At 35.5% G+C, this 15,016-nt stretch overlaps 1 protein-coding gene across 9 annotated transcripts in view; it reads right to left on the bottom strand.

The window, feature by feature from the left end:
- Nucleotides 1-15,016, bottom strand: part of DMD (dystrophin) — a 1,219,670-nt gene that overhangs the window by 355,137 nt on the left and 849,517 nt on the right. For all 9 annotated transcript variants that reach the window (XM_061999893.1, XM_061999885.1, XM_061999868.1 and 6 more), the window contains one exon: nt 4,255-4,356. In XM_061999893.1, the coding sequence (XP_061855877.1) occupies nt 4,255-4,356 (102 nt within the window). The remainder of the gene's footprint in view (nt 1-4,254; nt 4,357-15,016) is intronic.

Here is a 15,016-nt window from a genome sequence, read left to right on the forward strand (position 1 = left end):
CAAATAAAACTCTGCAATTTATAATATCAAAAGCAGAACACATTCTTCCACCTATCAAAAAAAAAGTTCAAATAAAGTCTTAGGAATCTTAAGAGAGTCATAAACTTTAGTGTGTGGACACAGTCTTGACCCGTAATGTCTAAATTGTTACTTTTAAATAAAACCTGAGTGAAAGTCTAGATTGTGAATTATATTAATTCTCAGATAATCCTGAGAGGCATTTTGATTTGAAAGTATTGTTTTGACCCTTCTTTCTTCCATTCTCTAAGGACTGTAAAGAAAGACGAAGCATTGCTAATTCTATGCTGGCATCTCTAAACTCTTAAAATTAAGACTGCATTCCCTTTTTAAGATGCTTCCTAATTGTCTGCTAGAAAAAGCAGAACAGAGTACCCGTGTAACTCAGGAATGCTTTTAGCATTCTTATGTCCAATTCATGATTAGATATACTTAGTCTAAATCACAATCCAGCCATGATGGAAACAGAATGCCTATTAAGTAAGGCATTTTAATTACTTGGAGTCTAAGATGACAAGGGTCAATAGGAGAGGGATAGGGAACAATATTCATTAAATTGAAGTGTGGAGATACACAGAAACAGAGAGGTAGCACAGTTTTATATTCTATCAGGGGACTGCTTCTTAAATTTGCCTTAAGCTTTGACATAAATACTCTACATCTGCACAGTTCTTTTATATGTCACCAATGGAGTCCAGAATATAACCTGATAAAAACTCCTGACAGATTTTTGTGTAAATGCTTTTTGATAGGGTAGGAGAGAAAGGATATAATTCTGCATTAGGGAATAAACCAATATTTTACCTTTAAAAGAAGGTTAAAAACTACATTAAAAATAAAATACAAAGTCAGGAATTGAAGGATTCTTAGTGATAATAAACTATGACAACTAGGCAGAAAAAGCAATCAAATATGTATGATAAATGCAACTTGTCATATGACAATTCAAAATGATACATTATTTTATTTCTGTGTGGATTATGGATGCACAGAAACACACACTTTGGACATATTTTGTGGCAGATTTAAAAGGTTGGGATTTTTTTCTCCTGTTGTTGTAGCCCATGAACTTTCTTCTAGAGCTCAAAATGAAAAGGATTGCTCCAATATCTATTAATTCAACAGCAGCAGAGAGTGCAGAGAGCTTTTAAAAACAAAAGCTGGAGAGATTCCACAGTCAAAGTCTGGTTCATTTTACAGTATATTCACAGCAATTCTGGAATGAGATATAGATGTTATAAGTATAATATTGGTCCTCAGTATAAGTATCTGCTTAATTATTCATGTGGAAGTGAGCCAGATATTTCTTTCCAGCAATGACAAAATATAAAACATGCTCACTGCAGACATTAGAGAGGGTTGTCTAGTGCATCATCCAAGCCGCTAGTAAGTCAGTAGCCAGTTCTAAACGCTTCTATGAGAATTATAGTTTGATCCAATCTCACATCTGTCATAAATTATTATGTGTACACTAAAATGCTAACTTCTTTGAGCACAACAATTTTGCCATAATTGCAAATTTAGAGCTCTGGTGACAAGTATGAACATAGAAAAATATGTTGCATTAAGGAACACTTTTATTGATTTATTGATTTCCTTTAAATCTCAGCACTGCTTCAATTTAAGTGAGGTTAATGTTCATACATTAACTAATCTCATTGATAGCACTAAAATGGGACAGGAGTCCCATTTAGAGAGAGAAATGATGTAGCCTTTCAAATACAAGACTGAGGACACTGAAAATGAGTTCCTTGTTACTTACTATCCCATCCAACAAGAGAAATGACTTGAGTGCTGTGGCAAGGGAACTACAGCTGCCACATTGCCACAGAAATCCTTTCCTGAATAAACTGTTGTGTTTAAGTGCTGTTAATCATGAGAATGTGGCTTACATTCTGTCTGTTGATACTGTCACCAGCAGTAACCTCTCCCTCCTCCATCAGCAAAAGCTTTGCAAAAATGCATTTCAAAAGCGTGAAATCCATTTTATAAAAGTGAATAGGTCTGATTATTAAAGTGCTAGTGCTTAAAGGATCACATATCTCATCCCATTCTTGACTCTGGAATCAGCATGTTACATTTTCATTTGCCAACAAAATTTTTTTTTACAGTCCTTCATCACAAAATTCTAACATCAGCACTTCTAGTATGCTTAGTGAAGGTGTGAAAATATGCTTATTTCAGTGACATAACTATAAGATTACCTATATGTCAATAGAAATCCATGGAATATATTTTGCATTCAAAATGCTGCAGTGAGAGAATATCATAAAGGTTGCAAAGATAAACAGTTAAACATTAGGAAATACCAGAATAACATCAACTATGAACATTAATTCAGATACAATGCATATAAAGGCACCCATATCTTTAATGTTCTGACAAATACTGTTTTCCAGCACAGGAAAGGCTTGTGATGCGAATGAGTCTATAGGACCTCTACTTATTGAAAACAATGGGAAGATTTGTGGTAAATTAAAGAAATCAGAGAGGAAGAAAAGGAAGTTAAGAAAAAAAGTGCCTCAGAGAACTAAATTATGTAGAGTTGTCATGCAGTGCTATGCAAGTAATTAATGTTTTTAAAGATGCCTTGTAGTTTCATCTTTTTTTCTGTGCCACAAACTAAACAAGGAGTGTGAGTCTAAATACTGAATTGCTGCTTGCATTGTGCTATCCATGTCTTGTACTGAAATATGCAGGGTTCCACCTATATCAAGGCCACCAGAGCAGCTTTAATTCCAGATTTTTCTAAAATTTTGAGTGCTCAGCTTTGCAGCTTTGCTAATATCTTTTCAAAATTACCTTAATCCAAGAAAAATGCTCAAAACAGAGTTAAAAGCTTTATTTCTACCTGCTCTCATTATCATGCTACTTTGAAGTCACCTTGAGTTTACCTCTTTTAGTGTTTTATTCCTGTTTAGAAGAAGTAAGCATTTTTTAAAAGCATAGATACCAAAGAGGAAAATTGCTCTTAAGAAAATAAAAGAAACCAAATAATTCTTAAATATATATTAATTTATAAAGTGGAGATAAGTGTATTCATGTGCTCCTCTGAATAGAAATCTGCTGGTGGGATTTATAACTAATTTAAAGTAAGTTTTGTTAAAGCAGGAAAATAATACACCAAGTATAGTGAATAAATACAGATAGAAAAATAAGACATTTACTTTAAAGGTCACCTACAGACATCCTAACTTTACGAGAAAAACTTCTTCTCTAAAGTGAGGTTATTAGATGTTGTAGATTAGGAAAAGCTCTAAATACAGAGATAAAGTTTACCATCTCTGCCCAGTCAGAAGCACTTGCAGTAGGTAGTGTAATCAACAAGCCACTATTATAATTTCTGGGAACTCTTAATTATCATATTTACATATACTTTATTAGCAGTCCTAAAACTGGAAACCAGATAAAGCTCTGGTTGATACGATAGTGATCTCACTAGTTTGGTCACCCAGTCCAAATGTAGCTGAACCACACACTTGAGACTGCTTGATGATTATTTTATGCTTCAAGATTCTAGAGGATAGAAAATGATCAGAGGAGCTGGACTAGATGATCTCTGGAGGTCCCTTCCAACCCTTACCATTCTATGACTGATAGTCTCTACGAAGGTCTACACAGTCTTTAGGAAACTGAACATAAAAAATCTTCAAATTGATTTCTATGCTGGGGAAACAGATTCTATAGAGTAAGTGTTGGGAGGCGTTAGCCTTCTTAATAACGTATCCTCTGTTCCAAAAGAGAATCAATTCAGTCATCTTAAATGGATTTTGGCAGAGAAACTGAGTGGGAAAGTTCTATATTGTTATGTCTTCTCTCCACTATGAGAAAATGTGTAAGCAAAGGGTCCTCTTAGTGACTTGACTCTTATCTTGTCTAGAAATCATGTTTATTTTTTGTATTTGACAAAACTTCTGAAATGGAACTTCAAAATAAAAAACATGTTATATGATGCCATTAATTAAACATTGAGAATCACATCTGCTTTCAGTGTGGATTGCACTTTAAGAGGTACAAAAACCTTAATGTCAAAAGCAATATTGCCATCATAATATGCAAAAATTTTCTAGCTGGGAACATTACATTTTTCCTGGCTATGCTGTCACAGAACAGAACAAATGCCATTTGCCAAGATCTTTCATTGATTTTAAACAGAGCACATCAAGGACAAGTGTACAACAGGGGAAGCATAACCCATTACACAGTAATGGATATTGCTAAAGGTTGCTTCATTACCTTTACTGGATGAGTGGCTGGTTTTTCCTTATATAAATGACACCCTTTAGACAAAACCTCTTCCACATTCGGCTGTTTAGCCTGCACTGCTGCTTCAGTTTCCTGAAAAATAAAAACACATGCAGTGTAGATTAACCGTAGCATAAGCAATAAGACAGAAGAGACCTAAAGCTCCATGGGAAGTACTAGTAGATTACTTTCTGCTCAGGAATGGTTTCTGGGAAAAAACAGAGATAGTAGCAGCTAAGGACAAAGAGGGTGACCAGAAAATAATACGAAAAGAGAGATGGAAGAGTACTATGAGCAAAATAAACAGCAATAAGTCTCTTCATCCATCAGTTTCTGATAAATACAAAGCTAACATGAGTTCACTGAAAAGTATAAAAGAAAAGATAAACTACCCTGGAGTTCATACTCAAGATTCATACTGGTCTTGTTTTTGAAGAAAAAAAAAAGTAAATAAAAATTGTTCAATTAAAAAAAAAAATCAATAACAAGAAAAAAACCCTTCAACAAAAAAAGAAACCAACAAAAATCCCAGTTATCTGAGATAGCAAAATTAACCATTTGGTTTGGGTTTGTTTTTCACTCTCCACTCTTCTTCTTCACCTATTTTATACCTTGATTACCTTGTCCTAACCAATATTGCAGAGAATCCATTGACTCTCCAACTTCATTTTCTGTCCACAGTCTCAGTTATCATTAGCATGACAGCAGACAAGACTGTGTTGCAAGCTTGTCACTATCTGATCCGACACATCATTTTGTTGCCAAAAACATGCTATTCTTTGCTCTGTTACGAACTTGAAATCTATATTATTTTAAGTCTCAGAAAGAGATCATTTTGCACCTGAGTTTCAGCTCAACACAGAAAACATGAATACACTGCTGCATGAAATTTTACTTTTAAAATTTTATGGGTAATCAGTAAAAATAATAGGTATTGATTAATTTAACTATCATCTCACATTTTTCTTCTCAAATATTATCAATAACAAATGAAAGGAATGAAAGTCTGCCTGACTTTGGCAATGTTTGAAACATGTTTGCATTTAACTGAAATTTATTAAGCATTTTAATATTAATGAGGTATAGCTGTAAGGATTCATAGCAAATGAGCACTGAAAAGCAATGTACAGTAAAACTGGGGGATAGGAATTTATTAACCTATTGATCAAACTCACTAAAGTCCTATTTTTTTTTCTGTTTCACAACTAGGTTAGCTTTCTATTTCCATAACCACCATATTAAAAAAAAAATCGAGGAATGTTAGTGAAGAAGGCAAATTTCTGCTTATCTTGATGAAAAATAGGCATTTAAGTATGTGTTTCTTTAGTTGGTGGGGTTTTCTTAAACTAAGCCATCTGCAGTATTTCGACAATATTTTGTGTTGTATCATTCTACACATCTCAAATACTTATTTTATAACAGCACCAGGTATCATAAAAAATTCTGTAGTAGGAAAAACACATTACAGTTCCCTGTAGAGTCCAAGAATATCAAGATCATTATGAGTGTACCTACACCGCTGGTTTAACCTGCAGTGTGGATGTGCCTTTGAGGAGGATCTCTCAATCTTCCCCACTGACTGGGCTTTGCTTTTCACTGAACTGAGCTGGGACTACATAAATTGGTTTCTTTCAGGTTGTCACTACTATGGAGGGTGTGCTCTAGGAGGGGACCTAACGCAGTCCAAAGACCTGAGGGAACCCTTAGCCTTGACTGCTCTTGCCCTCCCAACTTGTGGATTCCATCACCCTGCCCACAGCCCAAGACTGCATGTCAGTCCACCCTCCCCACCTGGGGCCATCAGCCCCTGCTCCAGGGCTTCAGCAGGGCTGACCTCTGTGTCCCCACAGCTTTAGCCTGACAGGCCACAGGTGCTGCTGAGCTGTCCCTCAGTTGCTCTGTTCCTGGTTGAGTAGTGGGATGGGCCTAGGCTGCCGAGACCTGCCCTGAGGGCTCCTCAGGGGGAGACCTCCAATAGTCCCAGCCCACAGGGAGCCACTGGCCCTGAAGGGTCCTGACAGCTATAACAAGGATGGAGCAAACCTGAGCACCTATTTGTCTCTCCCAGGTCATCTTCACCACATCCACTTAACATTTTTTAGACTTGAGGAAATGCAGAGGCTCTTTCAGGGAACTCTCCTAAGCTTTGTCATGTATTTGATCTGACTAGGTTTATAATAACAGCCATTAACAATAACAGTCAAGTTCTACCAACAAAGATTTAAAATTCAAACTCAAAACCACCTGGATAGGGAAGGCACTCCAGAACAATTAGAAGGACTATTCATAACAGGAATTACTATTCAAATCCTGTAGCTTAACAAAATTTAGCTGCTCGGTATTTATTTGTACTCTACCTTCTTTATTGAAATTTGAATCATGAATTACCATATCCAAATATAAACAGGCTAATTACCCTTTTAAAATTAAGGGAAAAGGGGAAAAAAAAAAAAAGACTTATTTACTCATGGTACCATGCAACTCTATATTCTTCAGACAAGAAAACATTTACTATTTTTTTCATTGTCATTATTTTATGCTAATGCTAGTATACACAGTGCAGATTAAAACTATAAGATCTCATCTCTAAATATTAAATGAATACTTGAAAATGTATCCTATACAGATTCAAAGGTGTTTGTTCTTTATGTATAGAATACAGGTATAATTTTCCCTAGCCAAGTAACAGAAGTATCATGTATTTAGCTGTTAAATCACATATTCTTTCTGCTCTACAATTTTCTGGAGTTAGATGAACTAATCTTGTGTAGTCTGATTTTTCAAGATCAATGGCCTTGACCTAAACCAAAATATATTGTGCAATTCTATCTAACATGATGCTTCATTTAAGACTCATGTGGAAATAAGAACAGAGAGAAGAGTCCAGGTGAAAAATTTCTCAATATCCTGTCATTCATTTGGACACTGCTGAAATTAATAGATATGTATTAGAATAGTAGCTACTTTTTGATTGTAGCACATTAATTTCAACTTCATCTAAAAACATCACAAAAAAATTTTAAAGAAGTGCGCACTTGATATCACTGCAGTAACTTTGAGGGAGCCTTTTGCCCAGTTCTTTTCCTGATGGAATAGCTCCTTGACAAATTCTGCCCAGTGAGCAAGTTTCCAACAATTTCAAATCCTTTTGCTAAGTGACATTCTTTTAAATACAGGTCAACAGGAAAGAGAGTAGTTTCAGAAAACTGCTCAGTCATTCAGTTCTCAAAGAGAACAAAAATTGAACAGTCATAACATGGCCTCCCATAATTCGCTTGAAACAGGAATTGCAGTTATTATCTAGGCAGTGCAGGGTCCAGTAGAATATCATACTCACAGAGCAAGGCCTGATATCTGCACTTGATTGCAGAGTCCAGGCTACTACGCCATGCTCATGTCCATCAGTTTTTATAGAATACCAAAGCCATAACTTTCAAACAGTCCCAATTCAAGATCATTTACTCTCTTTGGGAAAGTGCCTGTAGGGCAGATACAGCACCATCTCTGAGATAGAACTGACTCTACAGGAATTGCATTGCTTATGAACTGCCTATGAAAGGAATCGTAATGCTACTTCTGGGCTGGGTGATGAATATGCTAATTAAACTTTTCATACATATGGCAAATTAAAATACATCATCATTGGAAGCTGCTGTTTCTCAAACATGTCTAAACAACAAGAATCAAACAGAGACCAGCTTTTTTCCATGACGTACCATCTACGTCAGCAATGTTAAAATGGTGCATCTGAACAGATGAAAACCTACAGTTGAATAAGGAACATTAGCTTTTGCATTTCCAACAACAGGTCAGTTCAGCCTGCTGAGCAAATTTACAGGCTGAAAAAGTGACAGAGACTTGTCTACAGCCATCTGTCTATAGTCATCTGGACTATGAAAGTCTGTTGATATAGCTCAGAACTTGGAAAATTCATATTCCCCAGCTGAAAGCAATATATTGACTAAACCTCTGGTGTGTATGTCGGTGGGAGAGAAAGTTTGGTGGTTTAGCATATGTTATTTCAAGAGATGGTAACTATCCTAACAGACACAGACAGGCTGCTTGACATATGCTGTACATATACTAGGAGGCTCAGACAACCATCTATAAATGTATCTGCAACATTTCAGACTGTATATTGGTCTATATATATTAAGAATCTCAAGCACTGATTCACCTCCCTGGATAACACTGGTAAAACTTTTGGGATTGATTTCCCAATGAGATTATGTCCACAAGACATTTTTTGCAGAGACAGTAGGAGAAGCTCACAGTGATTCAACCTGTTTCTCCACGATGAAGTGCAATGCAAAAATTGGAAAATTAATTCAAATCTTCAAATAAAAAAATGTCATTTTGAAATTATGATAGGGAGTTGTTCTAAAAGTTATGACTTCTTTTTACCAAGACAGTACATTATATGATGATTAAAGAGGAAAATTTATTCACAGGTAAACAGAAGCAGTAAGCAATTTCCCTTCACTTTACTGATCAAGACAAGGCAGTGATGTTTGGTAACAAAAATACTGAATTTAAAATCTAAAATAGTTTGAATGCTTTCAATTACAAAACAAAAACTTTTTCAAAATAATCTGATGTAAATCTCCATATATATTTGACTTGATTACAGAAAAACACATTTAATTGTTGTTTTTCTTGTCTTGTAAGCAGAATTCTGAGGCGGATTTTCTTAGTTGTGCACATGAGAATTTCCATCAAGGTCCATTGAAACATTCTCACCTATTTATTTTCGGGAAAAAGCTATAAATAAATAGTGAGGTTCTCAGTGCCTCATTTTTTCCTCACATTAAAAAAAAGGAAGTGGATAGAAAACAATAATATATTCCCAGCTTCAAGGATTCTGGTTCTAAATACATGATCTCATTTTTTTATTTTGACTTAGCTCTGCACATTTTCATTCATGGACCAGACAAACAAGCTAAACCACCACAAAGAAGAATGGTCAAAGTAGGTATAATCAGAATGCATCAAAGTTCAGCTACACCACAGTGAGAATTAAATTTTGACCGTAGGTCAGTCAGTACAGATAGTGATATTCTCAGTATTCAGTTTTGATACACAGAATCTCAAGGACTGGAAGGGACCTTGAAAGATCATCTATTCCAACCCTTCTGCCAGAGCAGGACCACCTAGAGGTCACAAAAGAACTCATCCAGGTGGGTTTTGAATGTCTCCAGAGAAGGAGACTCCACAACCCATCTGGGCACCCTTTTCCAATGCCCTGTCATCTTCACAGTGAAGAAATTCTTCCTTATGTTTCTTTGGAACCTCTTGTGTTCCAGCTTATACCAATTGCCCCTTGTCCTATCATTGGACAACACTGAAAACAGCCTGGTTTCATCTTCCTGACACTTGTCCTTTACGTATTTGTAAACATTAATGAGATTACCCCTTAGTCTCCTCCAAGCTGAAGAGCCCCAGCTCCCTCAGCCTTTCATCATAAGGGAAATGTTCCACTCTGTCATCTCTGTGCCCTGTGCTGAACTCTCTCCAGCAATATTATTAGAATATGTCCAGGACGTGCTATTTACTATTCTGTGGCCATACTAAGGTGGGACCTAATCCACCAGGGGAAGAATGCAGTTTCTTCCTGAAAAAAGATTTTAATCAATCTTGATAAAATTCAGGGAGAGACACACTTGTACTTCTGTTCTTTTCTACACATCAGATGAAAAGGTTTGATAACTCCCTGAATATTTTACTTATCTCTACATAATAAGAAAATTCTCCATGAACTTATCTCTACAGAATAAGAAAATTCTCCATGAAGTTAAAGAATTTAAAGAATTTAAATTCACCTGTCTTATGATTTTATGGGGGTAAAAAAACCCAAAGAAAAAGTAATTCAGTTTAAAAAACATTCCACTAGCAGTCAAGTATGAGTTTAGTGCAAAATTGCTTTATTACTAAAAATATTCTGTAACCAATGAACAAGCAATTTTATGCACCTGCCTCTGAAACTGGCATTATAATGAGTAAATAAAATAAGCATTCTTTCCCTGATTACCTTAAGCCACTCATCTTTTCAATTTGTGAAAGACAAAGTATGATCAAAGGTGGTGTTAGGATATGAAAAATAGTAAGAATTGTCCACCATTTTTTAAGTAAAGTGTGCAAAAGACAGTCACTTCATTGTAATGAGAGACTGGAAAATTGATATAGCTATTACTCTTGACCTATGTAAACAATTTGAGATCTTTATAGAGGAAGAGAGAACTACATGAAAGACTTCTTCCTTCTAAAATGGCAAGAATTCAATTTTAGAGTTTGTAACTACTTTCTGTACCTATGAGTATAGCCTTTGTGCAGTCTGCAAAATACATAGACACTGTGTCTGTTAAGACTTGATGGTGTTTTTCTTCACTCTGCTCCCTGCAATATGCCTTGTTCCTAGTATTGGAAAAGAGAAGGAAAGAAAAGGAAAATCTCTGAAATGGAGCTAAGGGTCCCTAAATTTAAGCCATGCAAATAAAATGCCTGAAAAGACAATCCTCACCACTTTGTTTTTTTCCAAAGCACACTTTCCTGTTTACCAAATACTTATGAGCTTCCTCTATACACCTAGAGGAGATGAAATATAGTATTTTTTTTTCTTCATGCACAGAAATCAGTATCTATCCATTGCAGCTGTCTGTCCTGAAAACAAAATTTCCTAAAGGTACTGAAGATAGATGAAATTATTAGCTGTAAAGACATGACCTGAAGAAATGACATATGAGAAGAATTTGGCTATAGTGGTCATATACCGATAAAGCACAGTTAATCATTCAGTTGGACTATGAAAAAGTTCAGCAAAAAGAATTCTTTGAGATTGGATATGGTTCAGAATATTTTGAGTCTGGAGAGAGGACACAGGATGAAAACAGTTGCTACTGTTTCACCTAGATTGTAGATCTTGTCTTAGTTCTAGTGCATAATATAAAAGTTATCAACAAACACAGAAGAACTGATACAGAAGGAAAAAATATAGCAGAAAAATATAATGAGAAATTCTTCCAAGAAAAAAAGAGAAGTCCCAATAATTTTACAAGCTCTCTTCTTGTTATGTGCTCTTTTACATGCTGATGGGCACTAGTTCAAGAGAAGGGGAGTAGAGTCTCCTTCTCTAGAGATTTTCAAAACCCTCCTGGATGCATTCCTGTTCAACCTGATCTAAGTGGACCTGCTTCTGCAGGATGGTTGGATTAGATGATCTCTAAAGGTCCCTTCCAAACTCTACCATTCTGTGATTATGTGAAATTACACAATAACATTCTGTGAGATTAACACGATAGCAGATATGGACTAGAAGTATAAGCATCTTGACTGGAAAGTGGAATTTGGTGATAGCTATAAAAGCATTGAGTCATAAAAATGTTCATTTCTTCTTGTAAACAGTAAAGAAAGCAATCATAATTTATCTCTCATTGCACAAATAATGACAGTTTTATTTAATAAACTGAACTAAAAATCATTTAGCTTGGGAAAGACACGTTTATTTATCTTACCATCTAATTCTTGGTTGCTTATTCTTCTCTCTCTTAGGTCAGAGCTTGTATGCAAGCTTCTCTCCTCTTTAAGTCTAGTAAATAGAATTACTTTCAGAACAGTCTCTGACTACAGAAAAAAAAAATCAGAAAAAATTCAAAATCTGTTACTGTTCTAACAGTAGATTGTTGATTGTAACATGTTTTCAGATGTGCATCATTTAAAAGGAATATTCATGAGGATGTATTTCTGTAGTTTTTCTTCCAATAGTTACAGTGCCATATATTACTGGAAGAAATGGTAAAGACCGATCCATTATATTCCTTCAGCAGCAGAAGCAGGGCTAGGTTTCAGTAAATGGAATTTATGCTCATACAATTTGGAAATATGCACTTTTTTCAATTGCCTGCTTTGAAACTGCAAACTCCTATGTGATACCCACATTCTGGGTGGTGACACCAGTTTTTTTAGATTTCCATAAGCAAGTATGTTGTCAGAGGTTCAACTTCTTAAAAATCTGATCCATTCGTTGCTCTCAGAATGAAGCCAAATCTAATTATAAAGTAAGGAGTGAAAAGAACTAGTAAGCAAATGCTACTCAGTGTTAAACAATAGCCATAGCACAGATTTAGATGTACTGAGCATGGCTGGGATGAAGCTAATCTTCGTCACAGCAGTCTGTATGGGACTGTATTTTGAATTTATGACCAAAACACTCTTGATAACAGTGGGATGTTTTAGCTCTTACTGAGCAGTGTTTGCACAGCATCAAAGCCTTTTCTGCCTCTCACAGCACCCTCACCAGTGAGTAGGTTAGAGGTGCAAAAGTAGCTTGGAGGGGACCCAGCCAGGACAGCTGACCCCAACTGACCAAAGGGGTATTCACACCATATGGCATTGTGCTCAGCAGTAAAACTGAAGGAAAGAAGCAGGAAGGAGGGGGACATTTGGAGTGACAGTGTTTGTTTTCCCAAGTAACCATTATGTGTGATGGAGCCCTGCTTTCCTGGAGATGGCTGAATGCCTGTCTGACAATGGGAAGTAGTGAATAAATTCTTTGGTTTGCTTTGGTAGTGAGCATACCTTTTGCTTTACCTATTAAACTACCTTTATCTTAAACCATGGTTTTCTCATTTTTGCCCTTCTGAGTCTCTCCTCCATTGTATTGGAAGGTGAGGAATGAGTAAGCAGCTGTGTGGGGCTGAGCTGCCTACTGGGGTAAGTCACAAAAATGGTTTTGAAAGAATTCCCATCCACAGATAATTATCTTTCACTTCAGAATTTGTCACATCTAACAGGTTGACACTCTTTAGAAGCACATCTCACGAGTTCAGCTTTAGAGCACTATGCTAAATATCTCAAATCTACATCTGCTTGGAAATTTAGCATAAAATCTGCAACAGGATTGCTTTACACATTGTCACTAAACTTACTGTGAGAAAGAACCAGGTTATTATAGGTGAGTGTTTTTATTTTTACTCAAAAGTTAATTTAAAAAAATCTATTTTTCCTCAGAAAATCAAATTAATATTGAACCAATAAAAATTAATCAAATATCCATAAAGTACTGAAAATTCAGATAGTTAAAAACATACAAAAAAATCGAGAAGATATAAATTCCCTGCCTCTAACATTTTGTACATAGCAATCAATTCAAAGCAGATTAAGCCAAAGCTAACAGGACCTGGTGCGGAGATAAACTGTCATTTGTATGGTCTCTTCCTCATATCCACTACTTTAAACTGCATGTGATCTGTAGAGCAAAATATGTAACTTAAAGAAGATGGGTTACTGTTTAATAAAAAAAACCATGCTGTTATCAAGAAGAAGAATCTCCAACAGTGTTCAAGAATAGTGTTTTCAAGAGAAAGAAGATTTTCTCTTAAGAAATGAGCATATTAAGAATAACACAAATGCTGAGAATGGTAGAAAACTGTATTTTCTGAAAAGGAGAGGCAATAGCCTATCTCTGAAAATCTAATTACATTGAAGCAAGCTACAATTTCAGTACTGATTTCACTAGAGCCTTAGTAAACTACTCTGTCATTTCACTAAGTTTTCTCCTATATTTATTTGCTCATTTGTATTAATCACACTTTTCTCTGTGACTCTGAAGAGTACTTGAGCTATCACTAACAGTACAAGGAGGAAGCCAAGGTCCCTTCGAACCCTGAAGATTCTGTGACTCTGTGAACCTAACTTCCATGCAACTCACCCACCACTCTAAAAAGCTTATGCTTTCAACAATGAAATAATATCTTGATTTATTAGTCATCCATTATTTCCTATAAAAATAGTATCACATGTCAAATACTTGATCACCTTTCAAAAAAGCTCTCATCTCCCGAGACATTGAGACACAGATATATTTACAATTCATCCTTAAATCTGCAAAGTCTTTTACAGATTAAATAATTTACAAGGATTACTTGGGATAGTTTTGCAACATTTTCCCAATCCATTTGCAGCGAATAATATTTAATGTTCTTGGAATAGTAGGTTTGGGTTTTTTTGGTTTTTTTTCTAGAAGAAGTTTGGATATAGACTGTTTAAATGCTCAAAGCTCACAAAGAAAACATTGAGCAGATTGTTACTCAAAGTCCCATAAAAAAATTTCTGGAAAGAGTGATAATTGATTTACGCACAGAATGTCAAGCTCTAGGCTCTATGAGTTGATTAAATTGACATTTACTGCAGATCTTAATAATGCATTGAAAATAGGAGTAGTTTAAATAATCAAACGATATTTCATCATCAGAAGCTTTCACAGTTCAACTTTTTGCTAAATTAGTTACAGATGTCAGCATATAGTGAGATAACTCTCTAGGATATATGTTCTTTATATGCACATGTGGATGAACTACACAACCTCTTACTGTCTACAATTACTCATTTAAAAGGATGTTAGCAAAATGAATCGATAGAGTGTTAAAATCAGACTTATCTGGCCTATCTTGTCAAGCAGAAACTGATAAATGAATGCTACTGGAAGCAAAAATACACCAATTGTTCAGTAGGCACTTTCTTTCTGTTGTGTGGGAGAATTTTCTTTTATTTGTCCACAATTACATTTGCTACTCCTCAGCCATGCACTTCTCTTTTGTTCTGACTGGAGGTTGTCAAGCACATAATGAAGTGATTGACAAGAGTTGACAGCTTTCCTGGTATCATTCAAAGCTTATCAGGGGCAAAATCCAAATACAAGTTATTTTTAAAAATAAAGAGTTATTTAGTTTTTTAAGGATAGCCTATTTTTATCTGCCAG

This window comes from Colius striatus, chromosome 1, assembly GCF_028858725.1.
Source record: "Colius striatus isolate bColStr4 chromosome 1, bColStr4.1.hap1, whole genome shotgun sequence".
Classification (NCBI taxonomy): domain Eukaryota; kingdom Metazoa; phylum Chordata; class Aves; order Coliiformes; family Coliidae; genus Colius; species Colius striatus.